The following is a 12,532-nucleotide window of genomic DNA, read 5'->3' as shown; positions in this document are numbered from 1 at the left end:
AACATATTTTATAGATTAAGAACCTGAGACATTGCCTAAAATTCATGCATTATCAACATTACTGACAGAGAAGGTAAAGAGAGGCAAGGGGCTCAAGTGCTGGTGGCTCATACCTGTAATCCTAGCTACTTAGGAGGCTGAGATCTGAGGACTGAGGTTCAAAGGAAGGAAAGTCTGTGTGACTCTGATCTCCAATTAACCACCAGAAAACCAGAAATGAAGCTGTGGCTCAAAGTGGGTAGAGTACTAGACTTGAACATAAAGATCTCAGGGCCAGTGCCCAGGCCCCAAGTTCAAGCCCACAATCAACAACCAAAAAAGAGAGAGAGAGAAGTAGAGAGAGAGAGAGAGAAAAGGTAAAGAAAAAGGTTCCGTGATTGAACCATCCCTGCCCCTTTAAGCTTCTGGAGATTTCCTGTCTCCTTCAACCCTGGCCCCAAACAGCCCCACATGTGCCATCAACTGCACTCACTCTTTGGTGCTCTGCTGGACTTCCCCTTTCCTTCTTTCTAGGAGCTCCTGCAGTCGGCTACACTCTTCTGCTTTCTCCTCCAGTTGCCGCTCCAGCCCAACCTGGGATGGCTCTAGCCTCTGCCGCTTCTGGAAAAGAGTATAGAAAGTAGAGAGTAGAGAAAAAAACACAGAAAAGATCCACTATAAAAGGAATGTCCAACACATATTGGACACTTGATCTATGATAGACATTGTACTATGGGCCTCATACATATTTAGGCATTTAATCCTCACAACAAACCTAGATATTTGGGATTTTTTTTTTTTTTTTGGGTCCGGTCGTGGGGCCTGAACTCTGGGCCTGGGCGCTGTCCCTCAGCTCTTCAGCTCAAGGCTAGCGCTCTAACAGTTGAGCCACAGCGCCATTTCCAGCGTTCTTCTTTTTGCTTATGTGGTGCTGAGGAATTGAACCCAGGGCCTCAGGCATGCAAGGCAAGCACTCTACCACTGAGCCACCTTCCCAGCCCAATATTTGGGATTATTAAAAATATGTGCAGGTCTGGGTAGATGGCTTAGTGATAGAGTGCTTGCCTAGCATGCATGAAGCCCTGGGTCTGATTCCTCAGTACCACATAATCAGGAAAAGCTGGAAGTAGCGCTGTGGCTCAAGTGATAAGAGTGCTAGCCTTGAGCAAAAATAAGCTCTTGGACAATGACCAGGCTCTGAGTTCAAGCCCCAGGACTGGCAAAAATAAACAAAACATATATATGTGGTGTATATGTGTGGAGAAATTAATCAGCATTTCTTTCGATTCTGAGTGTGGGCTAGAATAGAAAAATGAGGAACTGACAAGTGAATTCTGATGTTAGGTCATAAAAAGGCACTGCACTTTTTCTTTCATACTTTTTCTCTTACATCACTCATTCTGAGGACACGAAAGCACCTCTATGGAGGGGTCCTTACACTCAAGGACTGAGAGCTTCAACCAAAGCCAATTAATTAAGCCATTTAAGAAGCAGATCCTCCATCTCTACTCAAGCTTGTGAGTGTGAACTTTTAACTTGGGTCAAAATTTCCCAGCTGAGCTGATCTCAGATTTTTGTCCCTCAGATCCTGGGAAATGCTAATTTTAAGCTGTTAAATTCTAAGTGTGATTAGTTTTACAGCCATAAATAAATAATAGTACTTTTATCTCCACTTTGCAATTAAAGAACTAGAAGCTTAAAACACTTAAAGAACTTATCCAAGTTGTTACACAGCCAAGTATCAAGATCTAAATCTATTTAGTTTGGTTCTATAGCCCATCACTTAACAATTACATTGCTGTGCTTTCTGGGATTTTTTTGGTCATCATGGGACCTGAACTCTGGGCCTGGGCATTGTCCCTCAGCTCTTCAGCTCAAGGCTAGTGCTCTACCACTTGAGCCACAGCACTGCTTCCAGTTTTCTATTGGAGATTGGGTCTCATGGACTTTCCTGCCGGGACTGGCTTTGAACAACAATCCTCAGATCTCAGCCTCCTGAGTAGCTAGGATTACAGGTGTAAGCCTCAGGTGCCTGGCTGCTATGCTTTCCTGGAAACAAGAGGCCACTTATAATGAGCACCAACTACATGAAAAGCAATACTGTGAAAAACTTTACAAGCTGGGAGCTGGTGGTTCAGGTCTATATTCTAGCTACTCAGGAGGCTGAGATCTCAGGATCAAAGTTCGGAGCCAGCCTAGGAAGAAAAGTCCATGAGACTCTTATCTCCAATAAACTACTCAGAAAAAAAAAGAGGGGAGTTACAAGCCGGGCGCTGGTGGCTCACGCCTGTAATCCTAGCTACTCAGGAGGCTGAGATCTGAGGATCGCAGTTCAAAGCCAGCCCGGGCAGGAGAGACCGTGAGACTCCTATCTCCAATAAACTACCAGAAAACCGGAAGTGGCGCTGTAGCTCAAGTGGTACAGCGCTCGCCTTGAGCTGAAGAGCTGAGGGACAGCGCCCAGGCCCAGAGTTCAAGTCCCACGACCGACAAAAAAAGCCAGTGTCAGCAATCCCCAGGCCAAGGTGTTTTCCCTGTGGTCCTGCATGCCTCCCAAAATGCTAACTTCTCACCTTCATCTCTTCATCCAGCTTTTTCTGTAGTTCCTCTACTCTTCGGGTGAGCTCGCCTTGCCCTGCCAGGGTCTTATTAGAAGCAGGAGCAATCATCTGCCACAAAGATATAGGACAAGGAAGGAAGATAGGACCTGAGTCCATATCCAGATCCCTAGATGTCCTCAAGATCCAAACGTTAACCCTTGTTCCTACCAAGTGAGTCACTTACCGAGAGAGGCTGCATCTGCTCCAGCACCAAACTAACCTTCCTCCGCACAGAAGCCTCACTTTCCGAGCTTCTAGAAGACAGAAGGGGAGGGGAGGAGAGAGGCAAAAGAAATAAGGAAAAGGAAAAAAACAAGTAAAATGGAGACAATGAAAAAGAAAAGTGACCGAGCAGGCCCCACTCACCCCTCCCTCAGAATGCCAAAGATGGTGGCCTTCACATGGTCCATACTGTCTGGTGGGGCTGTCTCCTGCTGATCTCGGAGAAGGTCTGGAGTTGATTTCAACTGCAAAAAACAATTTTTGTAAGAAGAGAGAGCTGAGTAAGGTGAGGTATGCAGGTTATCCCCAGGAAAATCACAAGACCCTATCTTTAAAAAAAAAAACAAAAACATAGCAAATAGCAAAAAGGGTTGAAAATGTGGCTCAAGTGATCAATCACTTGCCTACTTGCCTGGCAGGCATGATACTTAGTTCAAACCCCAAGACCACCAGGGAAGAAAGGAGGAAAAAAGTAAAGGAGGGAAAGAGGAAAAAAGAGAGGGGAAAAGGGGAGAAAGTGGGGGAAGGAAGGAGGGAAGAAGAGGAGAGAATATAGAAGGGGAGAAAGGAAGAGAAGGAGGGAGAAGAAAGGAGGGAGGGAAATAGAGGTGGCATCAATGAGATAAGGCCACCTCTCGGCATGATGAACTTCGCTGATAAGGCCTGAGCAACAGGCCTCATCCCCTCTAAATTGTCACTCTGAACCAGATTTTCTTCAATAAGCAGATCTCAACCAGCTGTGGGCTGTGTCACAAAGCATTTGCCACGGTGACAGTTGATGTACTATATTCATATATTTATAAATGATTTACTTTCAGAATGGACTTAAGTTTGTCTCAAAGTAAAGTTGCTCTCCCACTTACCTGCACTCCTGAGAGAGAGAGAGAAAGGCATAGAATTTTGGCAAGAGCATCGAGTCTTCTTTATGAAGATTGTACACTGAGCAAATGAGCATTTGCTAGCTAATGGCTAGGGCAAAAACAAGTAACTGCACATCTGTTAATGGTGACTTCATAGTTCTCTTTAGCATTTTACCCAGGGAACTTCTTTGCTTGTGAATACCCTCTACTTGGTGGATAACAAGGAGAGCAAATGGTCAAGACTTTCTGCCCTAGGTTATTTGAATTAGTGGAGCCTCAGGGTTGACAGGTCAGGGTGGGAGATGAGCTGAAGGGTTGGAAATAGGGAGGGATGGAATCTGACCTGCAGCACAGCAGGATCCTGTGCTTTCTCCTGTGGCTCCTCAAAACTCTTAAGGACCCAGTCCTGAGTCTGACGGGAGCGGCTGAAAGCACCCAAAGGGCTCTTGCTCTGAAGTGGCAGTGGCTGTTTTGAATTGTCCACAGGGCTGTCATTCTTACTAGGGGTCCAGTGTTTGGTGGACTGTGGTTCCCGTTCCACAAGGGTGTCTTGTGGGGGCCGGCTGTCCAGGCTCTGGCTCCGCTTCCGCTGTTCATGCGGCAGGGTCCGTGTGCGCCGACCAGTCCGACCCCTGACCTGACCCCCCACTTGATGGTTGAACTTGCTGATGAGTGAATCCACTGAAGACAGGGGAGCAGTGTCAATGGTATTACCTGGGGAAGGCTCTGGAGGGGCTAGCTCCAGCAAGCTGGAACTCCTATTGTTAGGCCCCATAGGCGTAGGGCCTGCCAGTGAAGCCTGTGACTGGGAACGGAGCAGTCTTCTATTCCAACGAGCCCCAAGCTCCTCATCAGACGTGCTGCCCTGGGAAGGGACAGATGACCCCTGGACCTGAGAGTAGGGGTTTTCAGGGAGTTCCGAATCAGAGCTCAGAGTTCCTGGGGTTCCTTTGCTGTTGTCCCCCTTGATTTGGACCCCAAAGGAGTCACCCCCTTTCTCTCCACTGTTAAGCACCACAAAAGGCTGTCCAGCGATGCCCTGCACACGTACAGCAACCCCATAGCTACTGGCTCTTGCATCCTTAGCAGGGCGTCGCGCACCACGGCGCAGTGTGGACTTCTCTGTAGCACCCTCTGGCTCTGTGATGAAGCGAATCTGAACTCCATGGTCTACAGGACCTCGGGGCTCAGCCATGGTGAATGGCTATTCCATGGACGGTGGGGGGACCCTAGAAGACAAAGGGAAGGGTTTTAGCTAAGAAACTTAATATAGAAACCCAGAAACTTCCATCCTCCCGCTCTAGTGGGAGTCTTGTCAGTCCCTTCTACATAGCACCAGGATTCTCATACTTCATGTGAGTAGCAGAAATGAGATGTGAGACCCTGTCATCAGTTTCTAATTCAATAGAGTCTAGACTGGGATCTGAGATTTTATGTTTCTCACCCCAAGTTCTCTTGGGCAATGCTGTTGGTACTTTGGTCCCGATAACATTAGCTCAGTGGTAGAGTACTTGCTAGCTTTGGTTAAACAGGAGCAGGGAAGGGTAACAAACACATAACACACCGTGAAGAATCTATTTCCGGGCTGGGATGGTGGCTCAGTGGTAGAGTGCTTGCCTTACATGCATGAGGCCCTGGGTTCAATTCCTCAGTCAGCACCACACAAGCAGAAAAGCCGGAAGTGGTGCTGTGGCTCAACTGGTAGAGTGCTCGCCTTGAGCTGAAGAACAGTGCTCAGGCCCAGAATTCAAGCCCCAAGACTGACAGAAAGAAAGAAAGAAAAGAAAGAGAATCCATTTCCTCTGATACAACCCTAGAAATTATGACTTCATTAAGAATTTAAAGATTTCACTTATCCATGCACCTGTGGCTCATACATGTAATCTTAGCTACTCGGGAGGCTAAGATCTGAGGACTGAGTTTCAAAGCCGGCCTGGATAAATTTCAGTCTAATCTCCAATTAACAACCAAAAAGTCACAAGTGTGTGGGATGCTGGTGGCTCATGCCTGTAATCCTAGCTACTCAGGAGGCTGAGATCTGAGGATCGCTGTTCAAAGCCAGCCCAGGCAGGAAAGACTGTGAAACTCCTATCTCCAATAAACCACCAGAAAACTGGAAGTGGGGCTGTAGCTCAAGTGGTAGAGCGCTCACCTTGAGCTGAAGAGCTGAGGGACAGTGCTCAGGCCCAGAGTTCAAGCCCCATGACTGACAAAACAAAACAAAACAAAAAAAAGTCACAGGTTCAGGTGTGACTTACAAAGTAGATGGCAAGCCTGGGGGGAAAAAAACTGCCAAGAGAGAGAATGAGAATTTGAGAATTCATACTCCAATACTGGTGTGCGTGCGCGTGCATGCTTGCGTATACACACACACACACACACACACACACACAGCTTTCATTTGGCGGGGTGCCGGTGGTTCATGCCTGGAATCCTAGCTACTTATGAGGCTGAGATCTGAAGATCACCGTTCAAAGCCAGTCAGGGCAGGAAAGGCCATGAGATTCTTATCTCCAATTAATCATCAGAAAACCCGAAGTGGTGCTGTAGCCCAAATGGTAGAGCACTTGCCTTGAGCTGAAGTGCTCAGGGACAATGCCCAAGCCCAGAGTCAAGCTCATAACCGACAAAAAAAAAAAAAGCTTTCATTTGATCTTCATACATATAATATAATATGAGGAAAGCATAGACCCCAAGCCTGCCTATCAGATACTTCTCCCACTGGAGAAAAGAGGGCTCATTTAAAATATAGAAGAACAGAAAATAAGTTGTCCCATTTCTGAGAAGATATTCAAATTAACGGCAGTGCTGTCTCTAGGATGAGGAAATTAAAAGCTAGAGATATTCTCTGGGAGAATAGAAAAGGATGGACTGACTTTCTTTCTTTCTCTCTTTCTTTCTTTCTTTCCTTCCTTCTTTCTTTCTTTCTTTTTTTTTCGGTCATAGGTCTTGAACTCCGGGCCTGGCACTATCCTTCAGCTCTTCAGCTAATGGCTGTCGCTCTACCACTTGATCCATAGCACCACTTCTGGTTTTCTGGTGTTTTATTGGAGATAAGAGTCTCACAGCCTTTCCTGTCCGGGCTGGCTTTGAACCGTGATCCTGAGAACTCAACCTATAGTTACGATTAAAGGTGTGATCTACCAGAGCCCAGCAGGGATGGACTTTCTACGGTGTACTTTTGTATGTCTTTTTTTTAACATATATTTTTTTAAGATACTGTACATAGGGGTTACAGTTATATGAGTAAGGTAATGAGTACATTTCCTATTGAGCATTGTTACACCCTCCTTCTGTGTCTTTTTAATTTGGAATCAAGTACATGTATTACCTATTCAAAGAAAGATTTAAGGCTAGGGATGTAGCTCAAGTGGTCAGCACTTGCCCAGCATGTGAAAGACCCAAAGTTTAATCTCTAGTACTGCAGACAGCAAGAAATAGAGGGAGGAGGGAGAGAGGGAGAAGAACTTAAATACGATTTTAAATGCATCTATCCAAGGGGCCCCAGAAAACATAGGACCTTCCCACCTGGGGGCCAGGACAAAAAATATCCACAGGCTGACTCACTAGTCCACATTACCTAGGCTTAGAGTCAGCAAATGGAATGTGTTTCAGGTATGCTCTGGCTCTAGGAACTTTCCCCACCCTTCAGCTAGTGTGTTAAGTCTCCATCAGAGCCCAGCACCAAACTAGAGGAGGAGTCTCTAGCATGCCAAACAGGAAAACAAACATGCCCAACTCAACTTCCCTGTGGAGTTCTGGGCCAAGGAAACTTGGCAAGGTCCCTTTTCACCAGATTATAGAAGCTCTCAGAAGCCAGGTAACCAAGGTGAGCTGATTGGGGAGGGGAGGGAATAGGAAAGGCAGAATTTAGGATGGTAAGAAAGGGTTCTAGCTGAGAAATGGAGGTTGAGGAACAGCATCCTTAGCATTCCTGCTCTTCCCTCAGGAGAAAGGAACCTCCCCCTTCCCCTTCTTTATTAGGAGCTGCTGGCTCATCTTTTGTGTCCTGGAGCCAAAATTTTACTACCAAATCTTACAAAGTTTGTGACAACAAAGCCGGGTGCCAGTGGCTCACACCTGTAATCCTTGCTATTCAGGAGGCTGAGATCTGAGGATCATGGTTCAAAGCCAGCCCAGGAAGAAATGTCCATGAGTCTCTTATCTCCAATTAACAATCAGAAAACCAGAAGTGGCACTGTGGCTCAAGTGGTAGAGTGTTAGCCTTGAGCTGAAGAGCTCAGGGACAGGACAGCACCCAGGCCCAGAGTTCAAGCTTCATGACCAACAAAAAAAAAAAAAGTTTGTGACAACAAGAGGTAAATTCATTCCAGAAATCATGAGTAAAAAAAGAAATTAGGATCTGACTCAGAAAATTCTAATCTGTTCTTTACTTGATGTATATAACCTGAGCAAAGTACAATTCTTCTGAGCATCAGTTTCCTCATCAGTAAAATGGATATACTATTAGATAATTACACTATGTATACAAGAAGTTACCAAACTACAGTTTTAAAATATATTTATTTTATAATAACCTTATTGTACTTAGGTTTGACTTCAACCAACAGTGGAGAAAAGATATTAAACATAAAATCCCTGTCACATGCCGTCTGCTAGTAACTCACATCTGTAATTCTAACTACTCAGAAGGCTGAGATCTGAGGAACACAGTTCAAAACCAGAGCAGGCAGAAGTCTGTGTGATTCTATTCTCCAAGAAACCACCAAAAAGCAGGAAGTAGAGGTATGGCTAAAGTGGCAGTCTTGAGCGAAAAAGCCAAATGAGAATGTGAGCCCTGAATTTAAGCTCCAGTACTGGCACAAAAACAAATACAGCGCTGGGAATGTGGCTTAGTGGTAGAGTGTTTGCCTAGTAAGTATGAATCCCTGGGTTGGGATTCCTCATACCACATAAGCAGAAAAAGCTGGAAATGACACTGTGGCTCAAGAGGTAGAGCGCTAGCCTTGAACAAAAGTAGCTCAGGGACAGTGCCCCGGCCCTGAGTTCAAGTCTCAGGACTGGCAAAAAATAAATAAAATAAAATACATGCATACATACTCCTGTCACAAAATCTCACAAGCGTCACCACTAACACAAGCCATTCGTTTAGATAGCACTTCCTCTGAGAAGCCTTCCTGACCAAGCCCTTCTACTCAATAGGTCAGATCTACCTATGCTTTTCAGTTACCCTTTGATGGGTTTACCTCATTTTGTCGTTATGCATTCATTGGAGTGATTATTATCCATCTCCCCCACTAAACTATAAACTCATAGATGACAAAAACTATGGGTCTCAGCTAACTCCAGTGCCTGGCACATGGAAGATGTGAATAAGTCCTTAATGAAGATTGTATCAGGAACAAAGGCATCTCCAGCAGCAAGGGCAGGAAGATTGTCACAGATCGTTCACAATATTTCTCTTTTATCCTAGTAACTAGTCTGTCATCCTGGTCTGGATTGCCCTACGCAGTTGTGAACTTAGAATCAGATGTGCCTAGACTGCCAGCTCTCAGAAGTCACATGATTTATTCATGACACAGTTCTGCCCTGTCAGTATCTCCACAGATCTTCCAGATTCAGGTCAAAGAGTTCCTGCCTTAGCCCAGCAAGGTGTACAGCTCCTTGGGTGAGTGTTCTAAGTTGCGCAGATATGGTATTGAATGCTCCCTCGGGTCCCAATGACACCCCAATTTCAATCACCTTCAGTACCAAGACATAGGTGTCAGAGGCCAGAAGGACTGAGGGATCTTTGGGGTGGGTCAGAAAGCGAGGTTCTAAATGATTCAACATGGAAAACCCGAAACCTACCCGCCTTCAGTTACAGAGGACAGTGGGGCGGGGCCAAAGGAACAGGGCAGCTCAAGGCCTTGCCTAAGCCCCAAAGGCAGGTAAACAACAATCTGGGTCCACAACTAGGAGTCTAAAGCCTGCCTGACCCTGCTTTTCCCTCTCCTGGTACATGCCCAGGGCTCTTCTGACCAAATGTACTCTGAGAAGAGACCAGGACACAAGTGAATTAAGCTTCATCTGTTTTATATCTGCCATTCCTGCTTGTGGAGAAGGGAAGGGCACACTACACCTGTACCAGACATCCACTGACCTCTCCCTGAGTTATTCATTAGCCTGCCTTGCCCCAATTCCATCACCTCTGGCCCAGCCATATGCATCTGGCTTCCAACTAGTAGTGACAGGGCCCCTGGACTTCTAGCAGGAAGTGGGGGTGGGGTGGCTTCAGAAGGGCACTCAGAGCCAGGCAATATGCTAGGTGCTAAATAACAGGCACATTTAGAAAAAAAAAAAAAAAAAAGAAAAGGAGAGAACTAAGGGAATAGAGATTAGATCCCCCTTGGTGGAAATGAGAAAAGCAAACAGCGAAGACCGAAAAGGACAGCTCAGTGACCTTGGTCACTTGGCTGGCTCCCTTTTTCATAGGGAGATAAGATGATTCCTTGTAGGTCCAAATAGACCCCCCAAGTGAACTCCTGGCTAAGTCCACAGAAAAAGCAGAAACCTGAGAGCCAAGCTGGAGCTGCTTGGCCAGTGGGGGGGCGAGGGGGGGAGCAGAACACAATGAAGAACAGAACCTCTGCAAACTGGCTAGACTGGTTTGAGAGGGAAAGGGAGGGCCAGGGAGACTACACTGGCAGCTTGTAAAGAAGACCAGAGATTCCACGCCAGAGCAGGCAGAGGGGCAAGACCATGAGTAGGGGCACTATCCAGCCTGGATGCCAAAACCAAGGCTCTGAAGGAGGCAGAGGTTGAGCAGGGAAGAGACAAGAGCAGCAGATGAACAAAGAACTTAGGTGAGTGACAGACCAATGGGTGACAGGATGACTTTGTCTACCTTCACCACACCCTCCCAAGTTTCCAAAGTTACATTCCTAATCCCACTTACCTTGGCCACCTCCCAGGCCCTTAGTTTTCCCCTCCCTGGTACAAAGAGAACCCCCCTACTTCGGCCTCCCCTCCCACAAGAGTAATAGCCTGCAGCAGCCTGGGAACTACAGGAAGCCAAAATCCTCTTAGAGTCAGGCAGCAAATCTCTGGATTATCAGGCCCCCAAAGCCAGACCCCTACCCTTAAATATTCAGGATGAAAGAAGAGGTACCCCGGTATGCATAGGCAGCATGTCTACGGACATAGCGGTTGCTAATTATTTCCCAATTACAGCAACTATACTCAGGCAGGGCATCAAAGGGGCCAAACTCAGGTTGGCGCTGGTTCCATAGCTGCCTAAGGCAAGGAAATTTGCCTCAGAAATCTTGTCTGGCCCCAATGCACACCTCTCATCTGGCCTGGGGATTGGGAGGTGGTAATTCCCCTAGTCTTGTGGTCTCCTTGGGAGTTCTGCCTATTTCCTGTACCAGTATAGCCTATTGCCAATCTAAAAGCCAGTAAGGATCAAGAGTGAGAGATGCCTGATGAAGTTTCTCCAAGTGAAGAGATCCTGGGAGACATAATTGATTGGGCTCCCAAAGCTTACACCCCATTGGCTCCCGTCTAGAACCAAAGAAGGGTTTGGTATTAGGCCCTGGAAAGACGACTAGGAGAAATAAATATTCCCACAGCTGTATTTTTTCCTCTCTCTACACCCCTTACTCTTAAAGCTCCCCTCCCCAGCCTCACCCACCCTCCCCACCCCCACCCCGACTCTGGAAAATTTCTCCCTGCCATGAAAACAAAGACAGAAACAGAAAACCCTAGTAGTTTCACACCTAGCAAAGCCATAGGCTTGCCCTCTTCTGCCCTTCACTAGTGGTTCTCATCTGACTGCACCTGTAGACGCATAGTCGGAGCGGAGAAAGAGCCCACGCCAGAAAGGAGGTGTCAGTGGCCAGCCAGGGGAAGGCACCTTAGGAAAACAGCACCTGCCGATGCCATGCACTGTTCCTCTGAACCGCAGGCACCTGCCGATGCCATCCACTGTTCCTCGGAACCTCCCTTTGCCCAGCTGAGACCAACTCCTTTCCCCCACCACTCCGGTCTCCAGGAGAAATTCCGCCCCTAGGGCTGGCGTCTGACCTCCAGAGATACCCTGGCGCTGAGACGCCTTCATGCCCTGGGAATAGTCTTACCTTCAGATGCCTCACGCCTGGCTCCTCCTCAGCCACCTGCTTCTGGCATCTTAAGAGTAGGGACCAAGCTCGTAGTTCTGCCACCAAACCCTGACCTTCCCTCTTCCCCTCTCCACACCGGTGCCCAAGTAGGGGTTATCTCTGATCGCCTCCACCCCGGCCCCTCACAGATCCACCTGGGGCTCCACGGTCATCTCAAGTGCCCTTGCCTCAGTCCAGTCACTCACCCCAGCCGGGCTCAGCGCTCCCGGGCTCGCGGCTCCGGGCTCGGGCTCAGGATCGGGCTCTGGCAGAGCTGCACGCGCGGCTCCCGGGCCCTCCCCCTCGGTCCCTCGCTGCTCCCTCCCTTCTCCCCCTCCCACCAACCTGTTACTCCCCTCCGGAGCCCCGCCTGCGTTTGACGTCAGCACCTGTCCCCGCCTTCCTCCTCCTCCGATTGGTCCATTTCCCTGGGGGGCGGGGCCTCCGCCGCGGAGGGGACCCGGACCTGGGGTCTCGAGCCGGGTGGGCGGGAGAGGCGGCCGGGTCACGTGGGCCGGCGGGCTGCAAAGTGCTGGGGCGGGGCGGTGAGGGGCATCGGAGGCCATTTTGGGGGCGTAGTGGCTGACAGTCTGTGGGCACCCCGCCCCCCTAAATGGAGCCTCGGTACCACTGCAGTTAGAGCATCACCTCGGCTGTGCGGTGCGCGAGCCTCCCACCGCGGGTTTCGCAGCCCGAATCCCCGTTCGGAGCCCTTGCTGCCCTTCATCTTCCTCTGCAGAAAACATCCCGGTTGTCCCACCGCCGACATCAA

General features: G+C 48.2%; 1 protein-coding gene across 1 annotated transcript in view; it reads right to left on the bottom strand.

Annotated features, from left to right (window-relative positions):
* LOC138821608 (cingulin-like) overlaps window positions 1-12,077 on the bottom strand; it is a 28,844-nt gene extending 16,767 nt beyond the window's left edge. Inside the window, exons 1-6 of the mRNA XM_070014037.1 lie at window positions 11,967-12,077; window positions 4,005-4,890; window positions 2,946-3,046; window positions 2,764-2,833; window positions 2,553-2,648; window positions 473-600 (exon numbers count right to left, since the gene is read on the bottom strand). Of these exons, the coding sequence (XP_069870138.1) occupies window positions 473-600; window positions 2,553-2,648; window positions 2,764-2,833; window positions 2,946-3,046; window positions 4,005-4,856 (1,247 nt within the window). The 5' untranslated portion in view covers window positions 4,857-4,890; window positions 11,967-12,077. The remainder of the gene's footprint in view (window positions 1-472; window positions 601-2,552; window positions 2,649-2,763; window positions 2,834-2,945; window positions 3,047-4,004; window positions 4,891-11,966) is intronic.
* Window positions 12,078-12,532: the final 455 nt, after the last annotated feature.

This window comes from Dipodomys merriami, unplaced genomic scaffold, assembly GCF_024711535.1.
Source record: "Dipodomys merriami isolate MVZ:Mamm:240054 unplaced genomic scaffold, mDipMer1.0.p SCAF_92, whole genome shotgun sequence".
Lineage (NCBI taxonomy): Eukaryota > Metazoa > Chordata > Mammalia > Rodentia > Heteromyidae > Dipodomys > Dipodomys merriami.
The sequence above is the reverse complement of the archived record's forward strand: the minus strand, read 5'-3'. Positions and strand labels throughout refer to the sequence as shown.